This window comes from Caenorhabditis elegans, chromosome V (assembly GCF_000002985.6).
Source record: "Caenorhabditis elegans chromosome V".
Lineage (NCBI taxonomy): Eukaryota > Metazoa > Nematoda > Chromadorea > Rhabditida > Rhabditidae > Caenorhabditis > Caenorhabditis elegans.
This window is the reverse complement of record NC_003283.11, coordinates 13,942,518-13,962,148: the sequence shown is the minus strand read 5'-3', so window position 1 is coordinate 13,962,148 and position 19,631 is coordinate 13,942,518. Positions and strand designations below refer to the sequence as shown.

The window sequence follows — 19,631 nt, the reverse complement described above, 5'->3', positions numbered from 1 at the left end:
TTTTTAAGCTTGGTTCTTGATTTATTTCTTAAAACTCTGTTTTAAACTAAAAGAAAACTTTAAAATTTAACCAAAAAAATTGTGTGTTTCTTAAAATCCAACAAAATTTGTTCCATCGTCTCTTTACTGTTTTCTTGTGTTTCCTTTGGGTTGATTTTCAGTTGTTTTCAGATTTCTCGCAGTTCTCTTCAAAATGAGTTGCTTCGTGACGGTTGGATCAACATTGTTCGAAGACTTGATAAATCAAGTAATAAAATACTCGGGTCTAATTGAACAAAGTTTGATATATTTCAGGTTCTTTGTGAAGCATCACTAGAAAATCTCAAAAAGATCGGAGTCAAGAAGATTCGCCTTCAAATTGGAAAAGGAAATTTCAATCAAGACGTCATTGATCGTGTTTTTGGAGAAACATCTGGAGATGAAGGATCTGTAAAGTGTGATGGTCTCGATATAGATTATTATCGTTACAAGCCATCGTTGAGTGAAGATATGGCTGAAGCTTTGGTGAGATCTTATGAAAAATATCTTGAAAAATGTAATGATTTTCAGATTGTAATTGGCCACGGAGGTGCCGGAACTTGCTTGGAAGTGTTGGCGCTTCATCTCCCATTCATCACAGTAACAAACGATAAACTAATGGACAATCATCAAGCCGAACTCGCCGTGCAACTTTCAGACGAAGGATACCTTCTCCAATGCACCCCATCAACGCTTCCAGAAACTATTTTGAAAGAAAATTTGTTCTCTCTTAGACAATTTGCAGCGCCTTCAAAGAAGTTTGTCGCTGAACATATCAAACAATTGGTTGGAATCAAGAATCATTAATTGAAAGTGATGATGATATTTTAATTAATTCACTGTGAATACATTTTTAAATATATAATATTATGAAGTTTTAGACATACGTCATAGATATACTTCGAAGAGCTAATACAAAAGTGCACGATTGCATTGTTCACAATTGACGTTGACAACGTCATTTACTTTTTGTTTAGTGTGCGTGCCTTTCGCCGGAAAACAACGGGCGTCTATTCCAACCCTATAATCTAAACCAATCAGCTCACTCCTCTCACTTCGTGACAAACTTGTAAACTCCCTACTTCCTATTTCCAATTTCTTCTATGTAAAATCTATGCAAGACGGTATTCCGGGATATGTCATAGTTTTGCATTCGTGCACTGCTATTAGTGTCCCGGTCAACCTTTTAGCCATATTTTGCATTACAACACAGTCGTCGAATACTATGAAACAATACAAATGGTATTTATTGAATGTGCAAATATGGTGAGCTAGGAGATTGTAGTCTTAAATTTAAGAAACAGACAATTTTTGAATTGGAAAATTGAAACTTTATAAAAATCAGTTTTTATTTTTTGAAATTTAAGTTTGGAAGTTTTCGACATTCAAGTCAAACCGGAAATGGGGAAAAAAATTAAATTCATTTCGAAAATCGAGCCTGTAAATCAAACGCAAGGTCTACGGTAGTCATTTAATGAATTACTGTAGTTTTCGCTTTTAAAAATTTTGCGCGTCAAATGTGTTGCGCAATACGCATTCTCAGAAATTTGGGTATCGTTAGGATTAAAAAAAAAATGTATGTGAAGTTGAAAGGTGAATAAGGTTTTTTAAACAATTTTATTTGATCAGTTTCGACATAAATATGCCTGAAAAAGGGGTGAAATCGGGGAAAATAAATGAAAACGTTTAATTTTCCAGGTTTACATATACCTAACGAGACCTAACCTTTATGGGCGGAGCGTTTTTCAATTAGCAGTAGAGCGAAATTGCACCACGGTTTCGAGAGGCGAATTTTGCTGCGTTCCCATAATATTAACTTCGACCAAAAGTTAAACGGTAGTCAGATTCAGTCTAAAATTGGTTTAATTTAGAATAATTTTATTTTATTTTCCAAAAATAAGTCTCGACCGAACAATAAACGTCGGTCAGAATGGGAAAAAAACAAAATAATCAAAGAGAATGGGAAAATGTTTTCATTGAAAGTTTGTAATTCTGAAGGTGAAACATGGTGCATCGAGTTTTCTAAAAAAGCTTTAAAAAAGCTCGTCATAAATATTTCCCGCGGAATTTAGACTTCCACACATTTCAGGATATTTCTAACTGATATAATTCTTTTTGCTCTCATTGCTCCTCGATTCTATTTCCCTCTAATTGCGGGTACAATGCACGGAATCTTTTTCCATATCGGAGTTCCCTATGACGTTCAGACGATAATAGGATTTGGTACAGGAGTTGGAATGCTTTCTGCATGTATTCAAACTATTCAATATCGACACAGTAAAATAGTTCCACCGAATAGTATACTGGCAAGAAGTTCGAGAATCAAAGCCTTTTTGAATTTTGTCAGATATTTCTTATTCTGTCAAGTTTCTCTTCCTGCAGTTATCACAGAACCTCGAAATCAAATTGAAGCGAAAATGAGAGTTGCCGAGGTAGGAAACATCCACTGAAAAAAAGGAAAAAAAATTTCTAAAATTTGAACAGAAATATCAATTTTATCCCGACTTCTTCTTCGATCCAAAAGTCTATCTTCTCCAAGAAACTCCATTTTTTGTATTTGTTCCAGGATCCGTTGTTATTTTTTATGTATTCATTGAACTTTCTTTTTATATTTTACAAAGTTTTCATCAACTGAACAAGACCAATTCTCACATGTCTGAAAGAACAAAAATGTTGCAGAAAAAATATTTTATTTGCATTTGTGTACAGGTTAGTTTTTTTTTAAAGGAAAATACTGTCCAGGGATATGAATTTTTGGCGATGTCTAGGCCGCCTAGGCCTCAATAAGAAAGAAAAATTATTAATGCAGGCAACGAAAAAAAGTGTGCGTCTTTAAAAAGTACGGTAGTTTTCAATCCTAGCTTTTCTTTTATTCTTTTACATTTCGTCGACCAATTTTGATATAAAAAACTTTAAAACAGGAAAAATTCAAGCCAGCAAGGATAGGTGTACTGTATTCTTTAAAGGCGAATACTCTCCCCATTAAACTGAAAATATTAAACCGTTTCGAGACCAGGTACCGTAATCTTTCATTATAAATACATGAATATGCCACAAAATTAGTTTTACAAATGTTGAATCATAAATTCAACTTTTCAGGTTCTCATTCCATTTCTTTTCTGCATTTTTCCTATCGGGTTCTTATGTTTTGCAATTGTTTCTGGATATCATGTCCAGGGTAAGCAACTGAGAGTTTTAAAAATAATTTTCTCACAGCTATTCAACAGTTTGGAATGACATGGCTGTCATCATGTTCGGTTTACACGGGACCGTCGCCACTTTGGTTATGCTTCCTCTCTACCAACCATATCGAAACTTTTGTAAAAGCCTATTGTGCTGTGCGTTTCGGCCGTTTTCTAGAGTTCAATCGTTGACTGTTATGTGAAATAAATAAATTAGAATACTCAAAGGAATTATACTTAAATTTTTGTTCCAAATTGATAAAAATCACTTTCCATCCATTGATTTTCAATAATTTGTCATATTTTATGTTCACCTAAGACTATTTACCGAACAGGATGCAGGACTAAATTCGAGAGTAGGTAACTTCGATTTTCCTGTAATAATGTATCAATTTTCAGAACAAATTTTACAGTCAAAAAACGAAGATTATACTTGATAGAGTATCCTCATTGATTGAACAGTGAACTAAATATTTCAACTATTATATTTAAATGAATCTTAAAATTAATAACGTTTATAAACCGGACAGATGTTTTTTATTTCAAAAAAACAATTAATCAACGTGTAGCTCCAAAAATGGCCATCCATTGATTTTCAATCATTGCCATATTTTATAAAACATCAATGACACGTAATCAAAGTGTTATTAAAAGCGATAACAACGGATCGGTCTCAAAAGCACACGAACCTAAGGTGAGTCATTACAAGCATCTAAAAATAATTTCAGAATTTTTCAGCTAGGGTCATGGTTCTCAATTGGAGAAATTGCCAAAGGTGACCTTAGTACTGTTTCCAGAGTGATCGATAGTGAAGGGAAGATTGAAGCTGCAATGAAGGTTAGTCGAATAGTTGAAGCGCTGAGCTGATTTTCCGCACTGTTGAAACCGAAATGCGATTGATCCCTTACTGTGTTTTTTCCACTTATACGACCATTCATTCATATTCATATTCCCATCTATATTTGGTTAGCGTGGCGAGGCCATTTCGTGAAAATGCGCCCTCCTTTAAAGTCGTAGAAGTGGAAAAAATTCACATTACGCCTCTTTTCGTCTCTCAGCCACGTGTACTCTTTAAGCTTTCTTATTCCCACATGTTGGCCCGGAGGGCGTGAGGAGAGTTAGAGGCGGCCCCGTCACGCCGAGTATAATGCCTTCTGTGCACAGATATAGTAGATAATTTCATGAACATATTTCATATTTTCATGCATATTTTCAGGTAGAAAAGCTGTCAAAAGATTCAAAAAAGAGGTCTATTGAGAAGGATGTGCTTGAAGCTTTACGTGACAGTCCTCATTCTGCCCATATCATCGAACAACTATTGATTGGGGACTACAGATTCACTGTTATGACATTGTCTGGCCCAACACTCGGGATTATCAAGCACATTGTAATTTTTTATTTTAAATTTAAAATTGAAAAATGTATCTTTACAGATGGACAACAAGTTCAGTGATTCTACAATACTTCGTCTTTCAATGAGAACTCTGATGGCGATCAAGGATCTTCACGAGCACGGCTTCATCCATCGTGACTTGGAACCTTTCAACATTGCTTTATCCCCGTACAAATCGTCTCGGAACATTCTCCTTTTGGATTTCGGAGAGGCGAGGCAATTTGCAAGAAACGATAATGGCAAGTGGATGTTGAGAAAACCAAGAGACAAGGCTCCATTCCGTGGATCGGATCAATATTGCTCACCCAGAATGCACAACCACGAAGAGCAAGGAAGAGTTGACGATCTGTGGTCGTGGCTTTATGTGTTTGTCGAGCTGCGAGCATTCTTGCCATGGACTGACTCAACATCTCGTTTCAAGTACGGACCTCTGAAAAGAGAACTTCTCGATGATTTGCTTGCCTCGGACCCGTGAGTCCACTTTTATATTTAATGTCTAATAATTTGCCATAATTTCAGATTCATCACAACCTTCTGCCCGATCGTGACACTTTTGAGAGAAGGCAAGTACGCGGATCGCCCAGACTACGGAAAAATCTACGAAATCTTGGCTGCAAAAATGACATCAATGGGCGTGAAATGGACGGATCCAATGGATTTTGATTTGCAAGCAGACAAGCCTAACTACTTCTCGAAATCACCATCAAATGAAGAAGTGATGACAGATGAGCAGATTTCCGCCGCGTTTCACGAACAAATTGTGCCGGGTGGTCTACAGTACGTCTTGCCAGCAAATGTGCCGTTTTATGCAGAGGAAAAAGTTGTGAAGAAGAATAAGGAGAAAGAAAGGGAGAAGGAAAAAGACAAGGAGAAAGAGAAGGAGAAGGACAAGGAGAAAGAAAAGGAGAAAGAAAAGGAGAAAGAGAAGGACAAAGAAAAGGAGCGGGAGAAACGAAAGAGTAAGGAGAAGATCAAGGAAAAAGAGAAGAAGGTATGCTATTTGGTATTTCGTTTTAAAAATGTATGATGGTTCGAGGGGAGAGGGCGGGAGTGAGTCTTGGTTTTACCCAGCGGAATATCTACTTGATTCAATGACTTTTTTTTTAGATGGGATCTCTAGAGAAAACAACTGAAAGAACTTCCGAAGCTCCGAGCACAAATGCACTTCCGAAGGCCAAACCCAAAAAAATCAGAACTCTTCCACCTAAGCAGAAGCATACAAAGACTAGCTCGACTAGCTCGGTGAGCCATCAAACTCCACCGTCTCCAATCAAGAAGCCATCGCCAAAACTTCCAGCACAAGTCAAGAAGAAAACTGTTTCAACGGGAGGAGGTTCTAAACAGAAGGCAAAAATATAACTCAATGTATAAGCGTGATTCGTGAAAAATACATTTATTGTATTGAAAATGTTTTTTACTCCAACAAATGAATATTTAATTAATATTATGATCCATAATTTACTCTTTCTTGGCATTTTGTGGTGGAATATTGAAAAGTGGAACTGTCCAGGTGAGTGGTGGATATTTGAAATAGAGATACAATGTAATTGCACTTGCAGTCAAACCCGCCACATTTGCATTCTAAAAATGCATTAGTTGATAGATTAAAGAAAGACTGGAACTCATCGAATACTCACAGCAATAAATTGGTTTCCTGTAACAATTCCGAAAAGTAACCACTGAGCCATAAGAGCTGATACGGCAAACTGCATGAATGCGGGTATGTATTCAGTGGTACCAAGTTTCACGGCTCTTCTCTGAAAAAAAGTCTCGTCGAAGATCTTAATGAAAAAGCACCCACCATTTCATAAACCCGTCCACCAAGACCTAAAATTTGTGCTCCAGCTGCTACTGTTCCCATCGCCGAGTTTGTGTGCTCCGCATCATGAGAGTCTACATAAAAAAATGCACATTTCACAATAATAACAGCAGAAATTAGTTGACCAATCAAGTTTTTCTGTAAATTTATTTATATGATGTCATGATCAGTTGACTAAAAATAAATCTATCTGAAAAGCAGATAAGACATCATCGAACGAAAAACGAGGTGACACATACCCTATTCGATTGATAATATGCATATGCAGAAATATAGAAGCTGAGAGCTGTCAAGTTAACTGTATTTATGATTATATGTGTCCATTCATTTGTCATCCATCCATGACGTAGCCAGAAGGATTGTCTGAAGTTTTCAAAGAATAATTCCGTAGGTTAACGTATAACGGACTAATTTCAATATTTTACAAAATCAGTCACTACTTAAGAAGGTTTTATTCTCTCAAGAAATTCGTTGAAAGTTCAATTAGATGTAATTTGGAAGTACACAAATTTTTAGACACGGCAGACTAGCAAATCGGAGATTTGCTAGGCTTCGCAGTTTGGTTCGGCGTAGAGTAACTCAAGAATAATTCGCTTTATTAAAGTTTAGTCAAGTGTTGAGTAAATGCCAAGTAAATGTGCTGAAGTTTGTCAAGACCGGCCATTTAGGTAAATTTTGTAGGCACAAAAATCCCTTTCGTTGCCACGGTGTGACCATCGCTAACTAGGGAATAGCCAGCTTAGGGGTGAGGTACCTAGAGACGCCACATATGCCAAACGGAAGCTGAGATCATTGGCTACAAGAATATGCTTTCAAATTCTGCAACGGACCTCTGGGAGTCTAGAAATTCTTGTCTGAAATTATGCTTTTGAATGCTCGAAAGTGGTAAGAATTTAGAATTTATTACAGAAAAACGTTTTATTAATAAAATTAGTTTTATACTTGAAACAAGTACTGTATGCACTGTATCAAAACACATTTTCATCTTTTCTAGGTATTCAACTTCACGTTTTTCTGTAATAAATTCTAAATTCTTACCACTTTCGAGCATTCAAAAGCATAATTTCAGACAAAAATTTCCAGACTCCCAGAGGTCCGTTGCAGAATTTGAAAGCATATTCTTGTAGCCAATGATCTCAGCTTCCGTTTGGCATATGTGGCGTCTCTAGGTACCTCACCCCTAAGCTGGCCATTCCCTAGTAAAATATGACATCCAATAAAAAACTTACATAATACCCGGAATAATCAGTACAACAGCACTAAATCCATCGGAAGTCCCTCTTTTCTTCCAATCCAAAACTAGGTAAATTGGAAGAAAAATAAACGAAATCGAGAAGAATCCAATCCAAACTCGAAAAATTTCCAAAAACATTGAAACTAACTAAAAATTGGATCGAATATTTTGTATTATATAAAAAGGAAAACAGTCACAAATGTGTCTATTTTTGTGATTTGGTTATAGTGAGACGATTTGATAAGTAGCAAGGCGGTGCCGGAAAGAGAAATAGACAGTAAAATTAGGTTTGTGTAGTCTTAGTTTACCATGGCACAAACTATAAAAGAACACAAAAATATTGAATTTAAAAGAAATATATTGTGAAATCGAGTGAACTGTGATGAACTTTTTGACTTCTTAAATCATTTTTTTCATCAGAAGACACAAAGCAATGATCCTGATGTTTTTGCTTAAATTATTTAAACTTAAAAATTGAGATAACTAAAAGAAATGGTTAAAACCAAGGAAAACTGAAAAATATTAAAATAATCGCGCTTTTATACTGACCAAATTTGATATGGGAGGAGGAGAAATATAAATGATGTGATAATTCGTTGAAAAAGACGGTGGTTCAGCAAATATATGATTTGTATCGAAGAACGAGCATTATGTATGGTTTTTCTTTTATAGAGTTCCCATTTCAAAAGTATGCCAAAAGAATTTGAAAAATCTCTTTCCAAGAAGATTTCGATCCCTTCGTATTTGAAAGTTTGCAATTGTTTCTTGAAATTTTTGAAATATTCTACAAAGAGTATGAATATAGTTTGCAAAACAATTTTTCTATAATTGTTGGAAGCATGTGCGAAAACAATTAATGGATCTTATATGAATCTTGTATGTTCTGTTTCAAAAAAAAATAATTAGTTAAAAAAAGACTGGTAATTTCATATAATTAAAATTTTTTAAAACTTTATGATTAGCCCCACATAATAGCCTAAAGCTTTAAGTATTGAAAAAAGTTAAATCTTGACATATATAATAAAATAAAATGTTTAATGAAATCACAAACTCATACATTACAGTCTCTAATCACATTCCATTTGATATCTTTATTCTATCTTATCAGTGATCCTAAATCTAAATTTAGAATTAATTGTTGTATTATACCAGCCTGCTGTATCATCATCATCTTAATCTTCACTATGTACATTGTCTTTTCCTTTTGCTCTCTATTACTCTTCTCTTATTACCACTCTCTAACTCTTTTTCTTTCTCTGCATTCACACTGTTCTCAGCACTATTTCCATATTCTCTTTAAAGTTATTTCATGAAAATTAGTAGATTTTTTGAATTGTTCAATAAAAATGGAAGTTTAAAGTCGGAAAATCAATTTCAATTTTTCAATTTTAACTGGTAAGTTATTTTGTGAAAATTGAATTTGTAATTAATTTAGAATTGATTTTCAGGAAACTGAAGTTGTCATTTTCTGAGAAACACAATGTCCCTTCTATTGATTTAAAGTTGGAATGCGATGAGATTCCCGATGGAATATTTCTTTCAATATGGATACATTTCCACTGTCTAACTCAGAATACTAAATACGATTTCTTCCAAATATTCGATAAAAGCCGGAAAAGCTTTTGTTATAGGAGAATTGTAACGTAAGATCAAACTCAAACTTAGTAATGTTTTTAGTGTATTTTTCAATTTCAGAGGCATTCGTCACGTTAGAAAATTTGACGGAAAGACCATCGTCAGTTTTCCAATTAATCGATTTTTACTAGACGACGAGACGGGCGAGCATTATGATTCCAAGAAGCAGACAAAATGGCCATTTTATAATCCATTTACGTGGGATAAATTGAAAGAGGGAACTATAAATGCGATACCCTGTAAATCATGGTACATTTTTTTATTTCGTATTTTGAAATAAGGGGTAAATCTAATAGGGAAAATATGGTAAATTTGTCCAATTTTTCATTTAAAAGTTTTCAGCTATCACCAATTTGGATTCCGAATTGATTTGAAATGTGTCACAACTTTCAATACATTACCAGTTAGATATGGTCTTCCAAAATGGCCCAAAGCAACTTTATATCCTATCCAGGTGGAAGTGAGTTTTAAAAATTAAAAAATTGATTCTTAAAATATTTTTAATAACTCAAAACGGCTGTTTATAAAACGCAAACCGTATTTTCCGAGTTGCTCAACTACTTTATGAAAACATTCTAAATTGAAAAACTTGATTCAAATTAAAACATATTTTGATTGCTGAACAGTTTTTGTTTTTTTTTTATGAATTGAGTTGATGAAACCATTTTCTTTTACGCCAACGTTTATTAAATTTTTTTTCAGTTCTTTGAACCTGCTTGGCCTAGTATACAGAAATTGTTGAACGATAAGAAAACAAGTTCAATGTCATCGGATGAATGGTGGATGCTATGTGATCTTCTAGGAGCTTATTATCATGAATGGAATTTCACAGGTTTTTTATTACCCGAATGATTTTGAAAATTACTTCGATAACAAAAAGTTTCAGATGAGAAGTTATCAAAACTGAACTTGCATGCAACGAAACTGGGATTTTATGGTTTCATGGAAGGTTTAGGGTTTGATGGAAATATTCACAAAAATATCAAAAATCGAAATTCTGCAAACATTGTTCAAAAACCAAGAAATATTACATTGACAAAGCATAGAAAAGCCACCGTGGAGTATCAGAAGTTTTGGACCATTTCAAGAATTCCGAAATTATTAGAGCCACCAAAATTATTCAAAATATATTTGGGACATGGTTTACATTGGTAAGAGTTTCTGACTTTAATTTTTAAATGGACACAATATTTTACAGTATTTTCAACTTTTATCAATCCAAATTTCGAGAACAATCTTATCTTTCTACTGCAATTGTGTTGATTGGATGCTTCAATACATTTCATGATTGTGATATTGAGATCTATCTGGTTCATGGAAAAACCAGTAAAACTCAAAAATCTTGTGCAAGGAGGATTCTCAACCAAGTTCAAAACACGATTTGTATTCCACTACTCTGCCCGGTGGAAGTGTTAGAATTCGGTGAAGAAATTAATATTGAAGTAAAATTAAAAACACGACAAGTTGATGGAAACTTTAAACCAGATTGCCCGTCTTTTGTGGAAATGCCAGGAATGAACAACGTAATCCTTAAATTTGATGAAAATTGTGCTATAAGAGTGAATAAATATGTAAGTCTTATTTTTCCTGAAAAATTCTGAAAATGTGAGTCTAAATTTACTTTAATTTTTCCAGTTTCTTGCTCACTTTGCCCCATTCTTTGTTGCATTATTCTTCAATGAAAATTTCGAGGAACACAAGCAAAATGAAATCAGAATAATCTCGGCTAGCTTCAATGAAATGCTCAGTTTCCTTGATGTCCTCTATCACAAAACCAAATTATTCAATGGTGAGTTAATTTAAAACTAGAATTTATCCAAATACTTAAATAAATTTCAGTGTCGGAATACTATCATGTGCTACGGATTGCAGATGGGTGGATTTGTGATGAAGTGATTCGAATTATCGAAAAAGCAGTTGAAAATACATTATGCAGTAGCGTCAACAAAGAAAAGCTGAGAATGAAATTTAATTTGGCAAATTCCAAACAAATGCCATTGGCTGAAAGTACGCTGAAACGGGAATCCAAAGATAAAACGAGTGATTGGAGATCTCAAGCAGATGCTAAAAAGTCACGGGTAGACAAAAACGATTAATTTTTGTAGATACAAAATCGTTAATTATTACAATAAAATCTTTATTAAACTCAAGTGTTTTGTTCTTCTTGGAAAAGTAATTTATTTTTCTGAAAAAAATTGTTCACTTTAAAAAATAATTAAAGTTTTCAGTAATTAAAGGTTTTGAAAAATAATTAAAGATTTTGAAAATTACCACTACGTTTTTAAAACTAAATTTTTTTCAGGGTGTTTAAGAAAGATCTGGTAATTTCAAAGTGATCAACATGAAAAATTTTGCGAAATAAAAATTAAAATTTAGGCCCCGAATAAATAATATATATATCGAAGTTTCGTATCAAGAAATTGTTTTATTTAAAGAAAATCACAGAATTTCATTATATAAATCCATGACATTGTCACCTCGCTCTGACAAACCCATCCTCGGCCTCGAATTCCCGTCCTTTTACAAAACAGAACCACGTAGCATGCTTGTAAGCTGGGAGGACAAGAAGAAGATAAAGAAGAAAATTGATAAATACATGTTTAGTACATCCGCGACATTTGAAGAATACCGCCATTGGCTGGAAAGTTGAGAAAGTTAATGAGGAGTTTGATACATTTTTGAAATACTCACCGGCATAATCAGCCATATTATTGCCATAACCAACCGATCATTATCAGTTTCCAGATAAGTCTGTCTATTTTCTTCAGGAACAGCGACCACATTAACTTCTGCCATTTCCATAGAAAACTTGCTACTGATGTGAATCGGAGAAACAAGGTTCCACATCTCTTTATATTTACTGTTGTAATGTTTCATCCATTATTTGCTCTACGGAAGACCGAAATGTTAGTTTGAGAACAAATCATAAAATTGTATGTTTATTCAGCAAAAAATCACTAAGTTCAGAGAAAGCTCAAATCAAAAAATTGGCAAAAAGTGAGTTATCAAAATTATTTGAAAACAAAAACTGAAAACGAATAGTAGTAAAATTAAACAACTCAGAACTGATAATTTATGTTTGTTTCCGAGAAAAAAAAAAGTTGTTTTGACGGTATAAATAATGAATTGAACCACCCTCTATTTAAATACTTGTTTTCTTTCGAAAAATAGCCAAATCGTCCAGAACTTCATTCAGAAAATCGTCCACATATGTACAAATAAAATTATCACCGTGCTCGAACAAATCCATCTTCAGCTTCACACTGTCGTCCTCGTACAAAACAATACCAAGTTGCATGTATGTAAGACGGAAGGATCAAGAAAAAATATAGAAGAACGTTTAGACAAACATGTTTTGTACATCCTCGACTTTTGAAGTACACTGCCATTGGCTGGAGTTATAGAGATGAATAAAACTTTTAAAAAATCGAAACTTACTGGCAAAATTAGCCACATAAGCGCCATAACAAGTCGATCATTATCCGTTTCAATATAAAATTTTGCTTCTTCTTCGGATACAGAAACCACAGACACTTCTGACAGCTCCATTGAATTTGCTGATGCTTTATTATTGGTAATAATAAAGTGTAATCACGTTGAATTAAAAAAAAAATGAATTCCTGTTTCTTTTTATACTGTTTTCTCAAACAATAACTTTATGCTCCACCTAGACTCCAAATCACAATGTTTTACAATTTTTCTTATCAGTGTATTCTTAAAGTTGAGAGACATACGGAAAATGACTCTAGTCTTAATTTATCGAAAAATAAATGACGAAAAACTAAAGAATTACATCCTGAAGTGACGCTTTTCTATCATATGCAGATTCACTTGATGTCATACAGAACAATCTTTGGTCGCTCAGCTCGCGTTGACCTGAATGCTAGGTTGCTCAAAAATCCTGGAACAACTAGAAATTTTTTTACCGAAACTTTGAGAAATATTTAATTTGAAAACAACAGGCAAATTACTAGATAAGGTACACATATAATATTTGAATATGGTATGTAAATGAGTATGATGTAAAATACAATAAAGCTTCAAGAAAATAAAACTAAAATTCAAAAATTAAGCTCCCAGCGGAACGTAGGGTAGCTTTCCACAGGCGAAGCCACGTAGAGCATAAGCAGATGAGTTTGTTCCGTCACATCTGCAGATTTAATTATATTATTTATAAGTTAGATTTTTCCAAAGTTGTCCGTATACTCCATCAAAAAAAACACCTACATTGCATCGTCAACATTTCCATTTTGATATGTGGCATAAGGAAAGTTGGGGTCAGCCGATTCGATGCGAATCCACATTTGAATACAATTCTGCCACGGACCGGCCGCCTGTTTGTCAGGCTGATTGGGATCCCATAAGTATCCAGCGTAGTTTGTTAGGTACATATCAGTATATGAAAATTGCTGTAATAATTCTGTTTAGAAATATCAATTGAAATTTTAAATTAAAAATTTCAAATTCTTACACATTTTCAGGCGTTACCGACAGAAACTTTAAGACGAAACTTTTCAAAATTTTTCGAAAACATCTGGCATAATTCTTGCCCAAGAAATATTAATATTACCGAAGAAAAGTTTCGATTAAAAATTGACAAGAGTCTCTCACTTAGCAGAAAATATAAGTTAAACTAACTCTTAAAAAACTTTCAAATTTTCATTCAACCTTCAATAAAAACGATACGGAAAAATGAAAACTCACATTCATATTAGCACCAGTACAATCTGGATTACTTTCCCATCCATCCGCAACACATTGATCTTTCCGAGTCCCATCCACCCAGAGAGCCGCAAATTGAGAATAGCCTGGACCCAAGGCAGAAACTGCTGTGGCTGAAATCTATTGTAAACAAAGTCTTAAAAATTGTAACTTTCTAGCAATTAAATTCCTCTCCTCAAGAGTTTCGAGTCCACTCAATACTGAATTAACATTGGAACAAGATGATATTGCATTAGATGCAGTGTACAATGCATTTGGATCAACAAATACCTAAAAAATAAGGTTATTGAAAACTTAAAAAAAAACTGACTTTTATACACCAATTTGTAGTTGGCCGAGTAAAACTTGTCCTGCCATCTTCACAAGTACCAGTTACTGAAAAATTAAGTACTAATTGTAAGTTAAATATGTAAGCTGCTAAAAATTTACGCGTGTAATCTATTTTCCAACTGTTATTCTCCAAAGTTTATGGAATATGTGTAATTTACCGCATCGGTCAATACAAACCCCTGGAATATGTAAATTAGTTTGACCTTTCAATTTTTTTAAAATTTTTTTTTTTCGAAAAAAAAATCGACTACAATTTTATTCTACAAAAAGTTTTTTTCAGTAGCATTTTGCCATTAGATCTAGGTGACAGAAAAAAGGTGCGACAAAACTTTAGCAGTGCTCGCCGAAGGGTGACTAAGTGTGGCAGAAAACTGCGACGACAAGACATTAAGCTCTTCATGAAATTTACGGAGTTTGGCATATTCCCAAAAGTCGGAGGGTTGTCTCCAGTTGGGCACACACCTTCACTTTTAACAGTCTTAAACGCCACAAACTGATCATCCGATGCTTGAAGTTTCTCTACAACAAACACTCTATTCACATTGAACAACTGACATTTGATGGGTGATGCAGGCGAGTATGCTAGCTGAATGCTTTTGTCAAAAATATTTCTTTCAAAATTAAGCACTATTACCACACAAGTATTAGAAATATAACATTGAACGACACAATCATTCCAAGTTGGGGCAGAATTTGGAATACTAGATGAAAAATTAGTTGGTCTACCATAAGTCACTATCATTGAATATGAATTACAAAATACTTTTGAATGCATTATAATTAACAATAGGAGATGTAACATTGTGGTCGCAAAAACAAAAAAAGCAATAATGAAACATAAATTCATATGCTTGCACGGAAAAGGCCCGACAAGACCATCAGTAGCGACGGCGACTACATAATAGCGTTTCATTGTTTTTCATAAATGTTTTGATTTTTCTAATATGATGTCTGGGCACCCGAAAAAAGTTCTGAAGTTAGACTATTTTTTTAATTAGAACGGAAAAATCTGGCAAATGTAAGGCAGTTAAGTCTAAAGTAAATGATATTTAATAGTAAAAAAAACTCTACAAACGGCCAAGTTGCTCAAAAACTTGAATTGATGCTATCACCAAATTATTGAGATTGTATTGACGAAAAAAAAAACGTCCCATTAAAAATTATTAAACACACGAATAATTCAAAAGAGTAAAGACAGAAAAAAAAAAACGGCTACCTGGAAACTGATACAGACCGGAAGGAACTTTAATTATTGTTTCATCACTGAACACGTCTAACTAGAACCAATACAACTTTTATACAATCGACGCTATAATCATCACTCTCCAAGATGTTCAAAACGGCTGCCGGCTACTTCTTCTTTCAGTTATGTTTGATCGGCTTTGTAATCAATATGGGAGTCCTTGTCCCTCTGAGAAGAGTTCAGAAAAATGGAGATAAAAACTGTGTTTACTTGATTGCCATAGTAACGATTTTGAATGATAACATCAATTTGTTGGTCAATCTATGCTATTTTGCCCCATCAATTATTTCAGATGTACATCTTCAAATATAGTCTTTAAATTTAAAAATTGAAAATTCAGAGCTACATTCTTGCTGATTCCCCTGAAAAACTCGGACCAATGCTAATGACAAGAATATCGCATTTCAGTTGGTACAACACCATTTTCGTAATGATTGTAATGGCATTAAATCGAATGACACTAGTTGTTTTAAACAAACCTAACATCTTCACAAAACAGCGTGTTCTAACCTACTTTTTCATTTCTTCAATTTTATCTTTTTCCAAAGTGGTTTTCGATGTCTTCCTGATTCCATGCTGTTTGTGAGTTCTTGAATTATGATTCATATTGTCAAACTAAAATAGTTTGTAGGGTGCTTATGGATCATAAAAAATATGGATGGACTTATTACAATCCAAAAAATATAAAAAATTGGGGAGAATTAATTGACACAATTATGGAAGTTGGAATTTTTACAGCGACACTCTTATGCTATGTTATAGTAAGTTTCAAATATACAATTAAAACTGATTTTGACCAGTGAACTTTAAATGTGGTCATTAAATTAGTTTAAATAGTCAGAAGTACGAAAACGCCAAGTTGCCATGGAATTTTAGTAAATATAATTTTCAATATTTTTAGATTTTCATAAAAATCCGAATTTCAAATAACTCTGTGGAACAGTCAATTGACTCAAAACATTTTCAAAAACTTCGTGCTCGAGAACGATCGGTTGCGGTACAATTCGCTTTGGTTTCAATTTTCTCAATTATCAGTTTTGCGTCATTCAAAGTGGTTCCAATGATTTTTGGTAAACTGAATACTGAAAGTAATATTATCAGTCCAATTTGTTTTGCTGTTCACTGTTGTGCCAATGGATGTATCTACATGTTTATGAATGAAGAGGTCAGACCAACACAAAAAAAAACAAAATAATTAACCAGAGTAGCACAATTTTCAGGTGAAAGACGAATTATTGAAGAAAATATTCAAGCACAATGTGGTTCACACGGAATCCAATAATCCAAATGGAGTGCCAGCAGAAGATCCCCAATTATTTTTTTGAAGAGCTTTGACAAGCTCAGTATGTGATGTTATCTTTGGTTTATTTTTGCCTATTTAATTTTAATAAATAACCATCAAAAAGAACAAATTTCACAGCATGTTTTTTTAATGGCAATTGCCGTTCGATATGTTTTGCAACAAAAAAAAACAGCAATTGCCGAATTTTCAGCTAGCTAAAAAAGTAGTTTCCCATTTAACCCTGGGATACAATATGGTAGTTGTAATTGTTCTATATAACAAATAATTTAGATGATACAAAAATATACCTATAGAAAAAAAATTTCCTATACATTTGTTCCAAAAAAAAAAACGATAAAGATAGCAGAAAAAAATTGAGGAAAAAATTTCGGAAAAGCTATTTTCGTGCTAAACTTTGTGGAAACATATTCATAAATCGGCAGGGTGTTTATTTATTAGATAATTCCAATTCTCATTGTTAATTTTCATTTGTTAAAAAAAAATGCAGCTGGGATAAAATACCTCTGACTTGTTATTGAGAATATAGTGACAACAATAACATTTAATTTTCACATTTGCTTTGTTTTTGCCTTGTGGCGAATATTTTTTCTCTCGATTTGAGTTTTAAATTGATTAACAACAAAATAAACGACAATTCATATGCCCTCTCAGCTGAAAAAGAATTGCCTGCTAGTGAGAACATGTCTAAACCATTGTTCTATTTTGCGATTATTTATGGGTCATTGGTGAGTTTTAAAATGACTTGGAGAACAAGTAATTCTTTTTTCAAGAACAAATTATTGGGATTTTCAGATAAGTCTCTTTGGATCATCATGCAGTCTATTTTTATTGTTGAAATTAATTAAAAAATTAAAAACATTAAATGGATTTCAAAAGCTGTGCTTTATCAGAACAATAAACAACTCATTGATTTGTGGTTCTTTCTTTTTATTCGTTATTCCAGTCACAAGTCTTTCACTGACATTTAGCCAAGTCAATTACCACTTGAATCAAATAATTGGCCTGGCAATATGTTTATGGGCATTTGTTCTAAGTACTGGTTAAAAAATATGATAGGAAAAATCTACAAAACTCAATTTTAAGATAATTTTGTGGCTATTTGTTTATCGTGCAATCGATTTTATTTTTTATATTTTCCATTTGGAATTAAAAAGCTCCAAAACTTTACTGTAACCAACTGGGCTATATTAATCTCAACCATTTTTATTGGTTATCTAACAGTTTTATCAGTTCCTGGTATATTGTATTATTTTCAAAAAAATCTACTTTGCAAATTTTCAGAAGGTTGCGGATGGGTCTATGATCCAAATGTATTCATTTGGAGAGTGGAAAAGTATCCGTGTGCGGAGAATCTTGAGCAAGTGTATCCTTATATTATTTTCACTTCGACAATTATTACAATTAGTTTTAATTTTGCAATTGTGGTGCGCTTGTTGAGTCAAAAAGGAAATGCAATAAATGAAAAAGAGTAAAAAAAAACGAAGATAAGGATGGATGATAAACTTCACACAGGTTTTTAATCATCATAAATTGATTAATTAAAACAATTTTTAAAATTTCAGTGTATGATTCAAGATATCATGCAATTGTTAGACACAATTAATGCCTTCTATCTTTCAAAATTCGATGATTCTGCCTGGTATCGATTTATTTTTGCAACACTTTCTTTTGTAACAGTGACATCACTGGATGGATTTGTTATGCTTTGTTATCACCAAAATGTTCATATGAAATATACTGAATGGATATCTAGAAGAACAAAAAAAACTATTATTTCACCGAAGTCAAATACTATTTGTGTTTCATGATGGAAAAGTGATTTGAAATGTTTTGATATTTATTCGCTTTGCACTTAACAATTGGTTGAATTTTTGTTTTCAGTTAAATCTGATTTTCTTTGAACAACGATTGCAATTTTTGAATTAATTGAATTCAAGAGAAAATAAAAACACCCCGAAAATTACTAAATAGTTTTAATAATTAGTCTTAAAATCTCTACATTAAATATAAATTTCTGAAACAAAAGCTAAATCTGGACCTACATACACAATCTAAACTAGAATATCTGATCAGGAAGTACTTGAAAACGGGATAGCTGTCCTTGTTCCAAATTTCAAATTCTTCAGATCAAATACGAGATACCTACGGAAAAAAAATACATCTCTTCCATTAAAATTTGGTATTCAAGGTTTCTAACGTCAGAAAAAGTGCCTGAAATGGGAAATAATTGAAAAATTAATATTTACTAGGTCAAAAGAAAAACCGCGAAAACCCCTTAATGTGAATAAAAATCAGCGTACATGTTATGAACAATTTGAATCACTACGCAAGTTATTAGCATCGTAAATCATTGTACGTTTTTTTAACAAAAATAACTTTTACAGGCTAGCTTTAGTCTGCAAGTATTTTACCTCAAATAGTGTCTGGATACATTGTCTTCCAGATTCTATCTTCAAAAGCTGATGCAATGTACAGGGCTGAAAAAATTTGTCGGAAAAATTAGTAGGAGTATTTATTTTAAAAATAACTTGAGATTTTCTGTGGAATTTATCTTCAAAAACAAAATTTAAAAAAGAATCGGGGCGTTTGGAGTAGTGGCAATTTGGCAGCTTGTATAGTTTTGGAGGTTCAAATTACATTTTTCTGTTAGCATTCGGGATATTTAAAAACTATCAACTGAAAAATTTGCAAGAAATCAGTAATAAACAAAACGATAGTTGACACTTTTTTGCTGCGCCTGCTGGCCTGCAGA

At 33.2% G+C, this 19,631-nt stretch overlaps 9 protein-coding genes and 1 pseudogene across 10 annotated transcripts; 6 read left to right on the top strand and 4 right to left on the bottom strand.

The window, feature by feature from the left end:
• Positions 1-171: 171 nt before the first annotated feature.
• Positions 172-904, top strand: algn-13 (UDP-N-acetylglucosamine transferase subunit ALG13). The gene is made up of 3 exons (NM_074066.7): positions 172-247; positions 295-504; positions 550-904. Exons 1-3 carry the CDS (start codon positions 194-196, stop codon positions 823-825), a joined length of 540 nt encoding a protein of 179 aa, NP_506467.1. The 5' UTR covers positions 172-193; the 3' UTR covers positions 826-904.
• A 228-nt stretch (positions 905-1,132) lies between these two features.
• Positions 1,133-3,403, top strand: srh-24 (Serpentine Receptor, class H; the record flags this gene model as incomplete). Its single annotated transcript, NM_074065.2, has 5 exons — positions 1,133-1,284; positions 2,108-2,450; positions 2,503-2,727; positions 3,118-3,196; positions 3,246-3,403. The coding sequence occupies 5 exons, from the start codon at positions 1,133-1,135 to the stop codon at positions 3,401-3,403; spliced, it is 957 nt and encodes a 318-aa protein (NP_506466.2).
• Positions 3,404-3,801: 398 nt separating this feature from the next.
• R10D12.10 (Protein kinase domain-containing protein) lies at positions 3,802-6,043 on the top strand. The gene is made up of 6 exons (NM_074064.6): positions 3,802-3,894; positions 3,939-4,037; positions 4,417-4,587; positions 4,634-5,064; positions 5,113-5,584; positions 5,701-6,043. Exons 1-6 carry the CDS (start codon positions 3,826-3,828, stop codon positions 5,950-5,952), a joined length of 1,494 nt encoding a protein of 497 aa, NP_506465.2. The 5' UTR covers positions 3,802-3,825; the 3' UTR covers positions 5,953-6,043.
• swt-6 (Sugar transporter SWEET) lies at positions 5,973-7,793 on the bottom strand. Its single transcript, NM_074063.8, has 5 exons — positions 7,642-7,793; positions 6,652-6,775; positions 6,395-6,550; positions 6,231-6,350; positions 5,973-6,174 (listed from the first exon to the last, which is right to left on the bottom strand). The coding sequence occupies exons 1-5, from the start codon at positions 7,782-7,784 to the stop codon at positions 6,052-6,054; spliced, it is 666 nt and encodes a 221-aa protein (NP_506464.2). The 5' UTR covers positions 7,785-7,793; the 3' UTR covers positions 5,973-6,051.
• A 1,064-nt stretch (positions 7,794-8,857) lies between these two features.
• On the top strand, positions 8,858-11,431 carry R10D12.8 (BTB domain-containing protein). Its single transcript, NM_074062.4, has 9 exons — positions 8,858-9,041; positions 9,095-9,289; positions 9,342-9,530; positions 9,624-9,741; positions 9,984-10,113; positions 10,168-10,432; positions 10,480-10,852; positions 10,917-11,070; positions 11,121-11,431. The coding sequence occupies exons 1-9, from the start codon at positions 8,956-8,958 to the stop codon at positions 11,375-11,377; spliced, it is 1,767 nt and encodes a 588-aa protein (NP_506463.1). The 5' UTR covers positions 8,858-8,955; the 3' UTR covers positions 11,378-11,431.
• Positions 11,432-11,689: 258 nt separating this feature from the next.
• Positions 11,690-12,097, bottom strand: R10D12.7 (Protein SNA3). The gene is made up of 2 exons (NM_074061.3): positions 11,973-12,097; positions 11,690-11,919 (listed from the first exon to the last, which is right to left on the bottom strand). The coding sequence occupies exons 1-2, from the start codon at positions 12,081-12,083 to the stop codon at positions 11,755-11,757; spliced, it is 276 nt and encodes a 91-aa protein (NP_506462.2). The 5' UTR covers positions 12,084-12,097; the 3' UTR covers positions 11,690-11,754.
• Positions 12,098-12,477: 380 nt separating this feature from the next.
• R10D12.6 (Protein SNA3) lies at positions 12,478-12,839 on the bottom strand. The gene is made up of 2 exons (NM_074060.2): positions 12,720-12,839; positions 12,478-12,673 (listed from the first exon to the last, which is right to left on the bottom strand). The coding sequence occupies exons 1-2, from the start codon at positions 12,828-12,830 to the stop codon at positions 12,509-12,511; spliced, it is 276 nt and encodes a 91-aa protein (NP_506461.1). The 5' UTR covers positions 12,831-12,839; the 3' UTR covers positions 12,478-12,508.
• A 386-nt stretch (positions 12,840-13,225) lies between these two features.
• On the bottom strand, positions 13,226-15,180 carry clec-226 (PAN-3 domain-containing protein; the record flags this gene model as incomplete). Its single annotated transcript, NM_001356752.2, has 7 exons — positions 13,226-13,431; positions 13,509-13,690; positions 13,986-14,116; positions 14,159-14,273; positions 14,314-14,378; positions 14,796-14,919; positions 14,968-15,180. 7 exons carry the CDS (start codon positions 15,178-15,180, stop codon positions 13,350-13,352), a joined length of 912 nt encoding a protein of 303 aa, NP_001343572.1. The 3' UTR covers positions 13,226-13,349.
• Positions 15,181-15,663: 483 nt separating this feature from the next.
• On the top strand, positions 15,664-16,989 carry srx-10 (7TM GPCR serpentine receptor class x (Srx) domain-containing protein; the record flags this gene model as incomplete). Its single annotated transcript, NM_074058.4, has 5 exons — positions 15,664-15,870; positions 15,917-16,158; positions 16,208-16,337; positions 16,478-16,741; positions 16,797-16,989. The coding sequence occupies 5 exons, from the start codon at positions 15,664-15,666 to the stop codon at positions 16,899-16,901; spliced, it is 948 nt and encodes a 315-aa protein (NP_506459.3). The 3' UTR covers positions 16,902-16,989.
• Positions 16,990-17,559: 570 nt separating this feature from the next.
• On the top strand, positions 17,560-18,687 carry srx-127 (annotated as a pseudogene). The gene is made up of 5 exons: positions 17,560-17,604; positions 17,672-17,918; positions 17,963-18,115; positions 18,161-18,303; positions 18,442-18,687. Coding segments are annotated over exons 1-5 (834 nt in total).
• Positions 18,688-19,631: the final 944 nt, after the last annotated feature.

What these genes read in the sequence shown, in the direction of transcription:
- algn-13 (NM_074066.7), top strand. Translation starts at nt 194, where the DNA reads ATGAGTTGCTTCGTGACGGTTGGATCAACATTGTTCGAAGACTTGATA. An exon ending in TCGAAGACTTGATAAATCAA is followed by an intron (nt 248 to 294) that starts GTAATAAAATAC and finishes GATATATTTCAG; the next exon opens with GTTCTTTGTGAAGCATCACT. An exon ending in AAGATATGGCTGAAGCTTTG is followed by an intron (nt 505 to 549) that starts GTGAGATCTTAT and finishes AATGATTTTCAG; the next exon opens with ATTGTAATTGGCCACGGAGG.
- R10D12.10 (NM_074064.6), top strand. Translation starts at nt 3,826, where the DNA reads ATGACACGTAATCAAAGTGTTATTAAAAGCGATAACAACGGATCGGTC. An exon ending in CAAAAGCACACGAACCTAAG is followed by an intron (nt 3,895 to 3,938) that starts GTGAGTCATTAC and finishes AGAATTTTTCAG; the next exon opens with CTAGGGTCATGGTTCTCAAT. An exon ending in AGATTGAAGCTGCAATGAAG is followed by an intron (nt 4,038 to 4,416) that starts GTTAGTCGAATA and finishes GCATATTTTCAG; the next exon opens with GTAGAAAAGCTGTCAAAAGA.
- swt-6 (NM_074063.8), bottom strand. Translation starts at nt 7,784, where the DNA reads ATGTTTTTGGAAATTTTTCGAGTTTGGATTGGATTCTTCTCGATTTCG. An exon ending in CTGATTATTCCGGGTATTAT is followed by an intron (nt 6,776 to 7,641) that starts GTAAGTTTTTTA and finishes TGAAAACTTCAG; the next exon opens with ACAATCCTTCTGGCTACGTC. An exon ending in CAGGAAACCAATTTATTGCT is followed by an intron (nt 6,175 to 6,230) that starts GTGAGTATTCGA and finishes ATGCATTTTTAG; the next exon opens with AATGCAAATGTGGCGGGTTT.
- R10D12.8 (NM_074062.4), top strand. Translation starts at nt 8,956, where the DNA reads ATGAAAATTAGTAGATTTTTTGAATTGTTCAATAAAAATGGAAGTTTA. An exon ending in GCGATACCCTGTAAATCATG is followed by an intron (nt 9,531 to 9,623) that starts GTACATTTTTTT and finishes AAAAGTTTTCAG; the next exon opens with CTATCACCAATTTGGATTCC. An exon ending in TCATGAATGGAATTTCACAG is followed by an intron (nt 10,114 to 10,167) that starts GTTTTTTATTAC and finishes AAAAAGTTTCAG; the next exon opens with ATGAGAAGTTATCAAAACTG.
- R10D12.7 (NM_074061.3), bottom strand. Translation starts at nt 12,083, where the DNA reads ATGGAAATGGCAGAAGTTAATGTGGTCGCTGTTCCTGAAGAAAATAGA. An exon ending in TAATATGGCTGATTATGCCG is followed by an intron (nt 11,920 to 11,972) that starts GTGAGTATTTCA and finishes TCAACTTTCCAG; the next exon opens with CCAATGGCGGTATTCTTCAA.
- R10D12.6 (NM_074060.2), bottom strand. Translation starts at nt 12,830, where the DNA reads ATGGAGCTGTCAGAAGTGTCTGTGGTTTCTGTATCCGAAGAAGAAGCA. An exon ending in TTATGTGGCTAATTTTGCCA is followed by an intron (nt 12,674 to 12,719) that starts GTAAGTTTCGAT and finishes CTATAACTCCAG; the next exon opens with CCAATGGCAGTGTACTTCAA.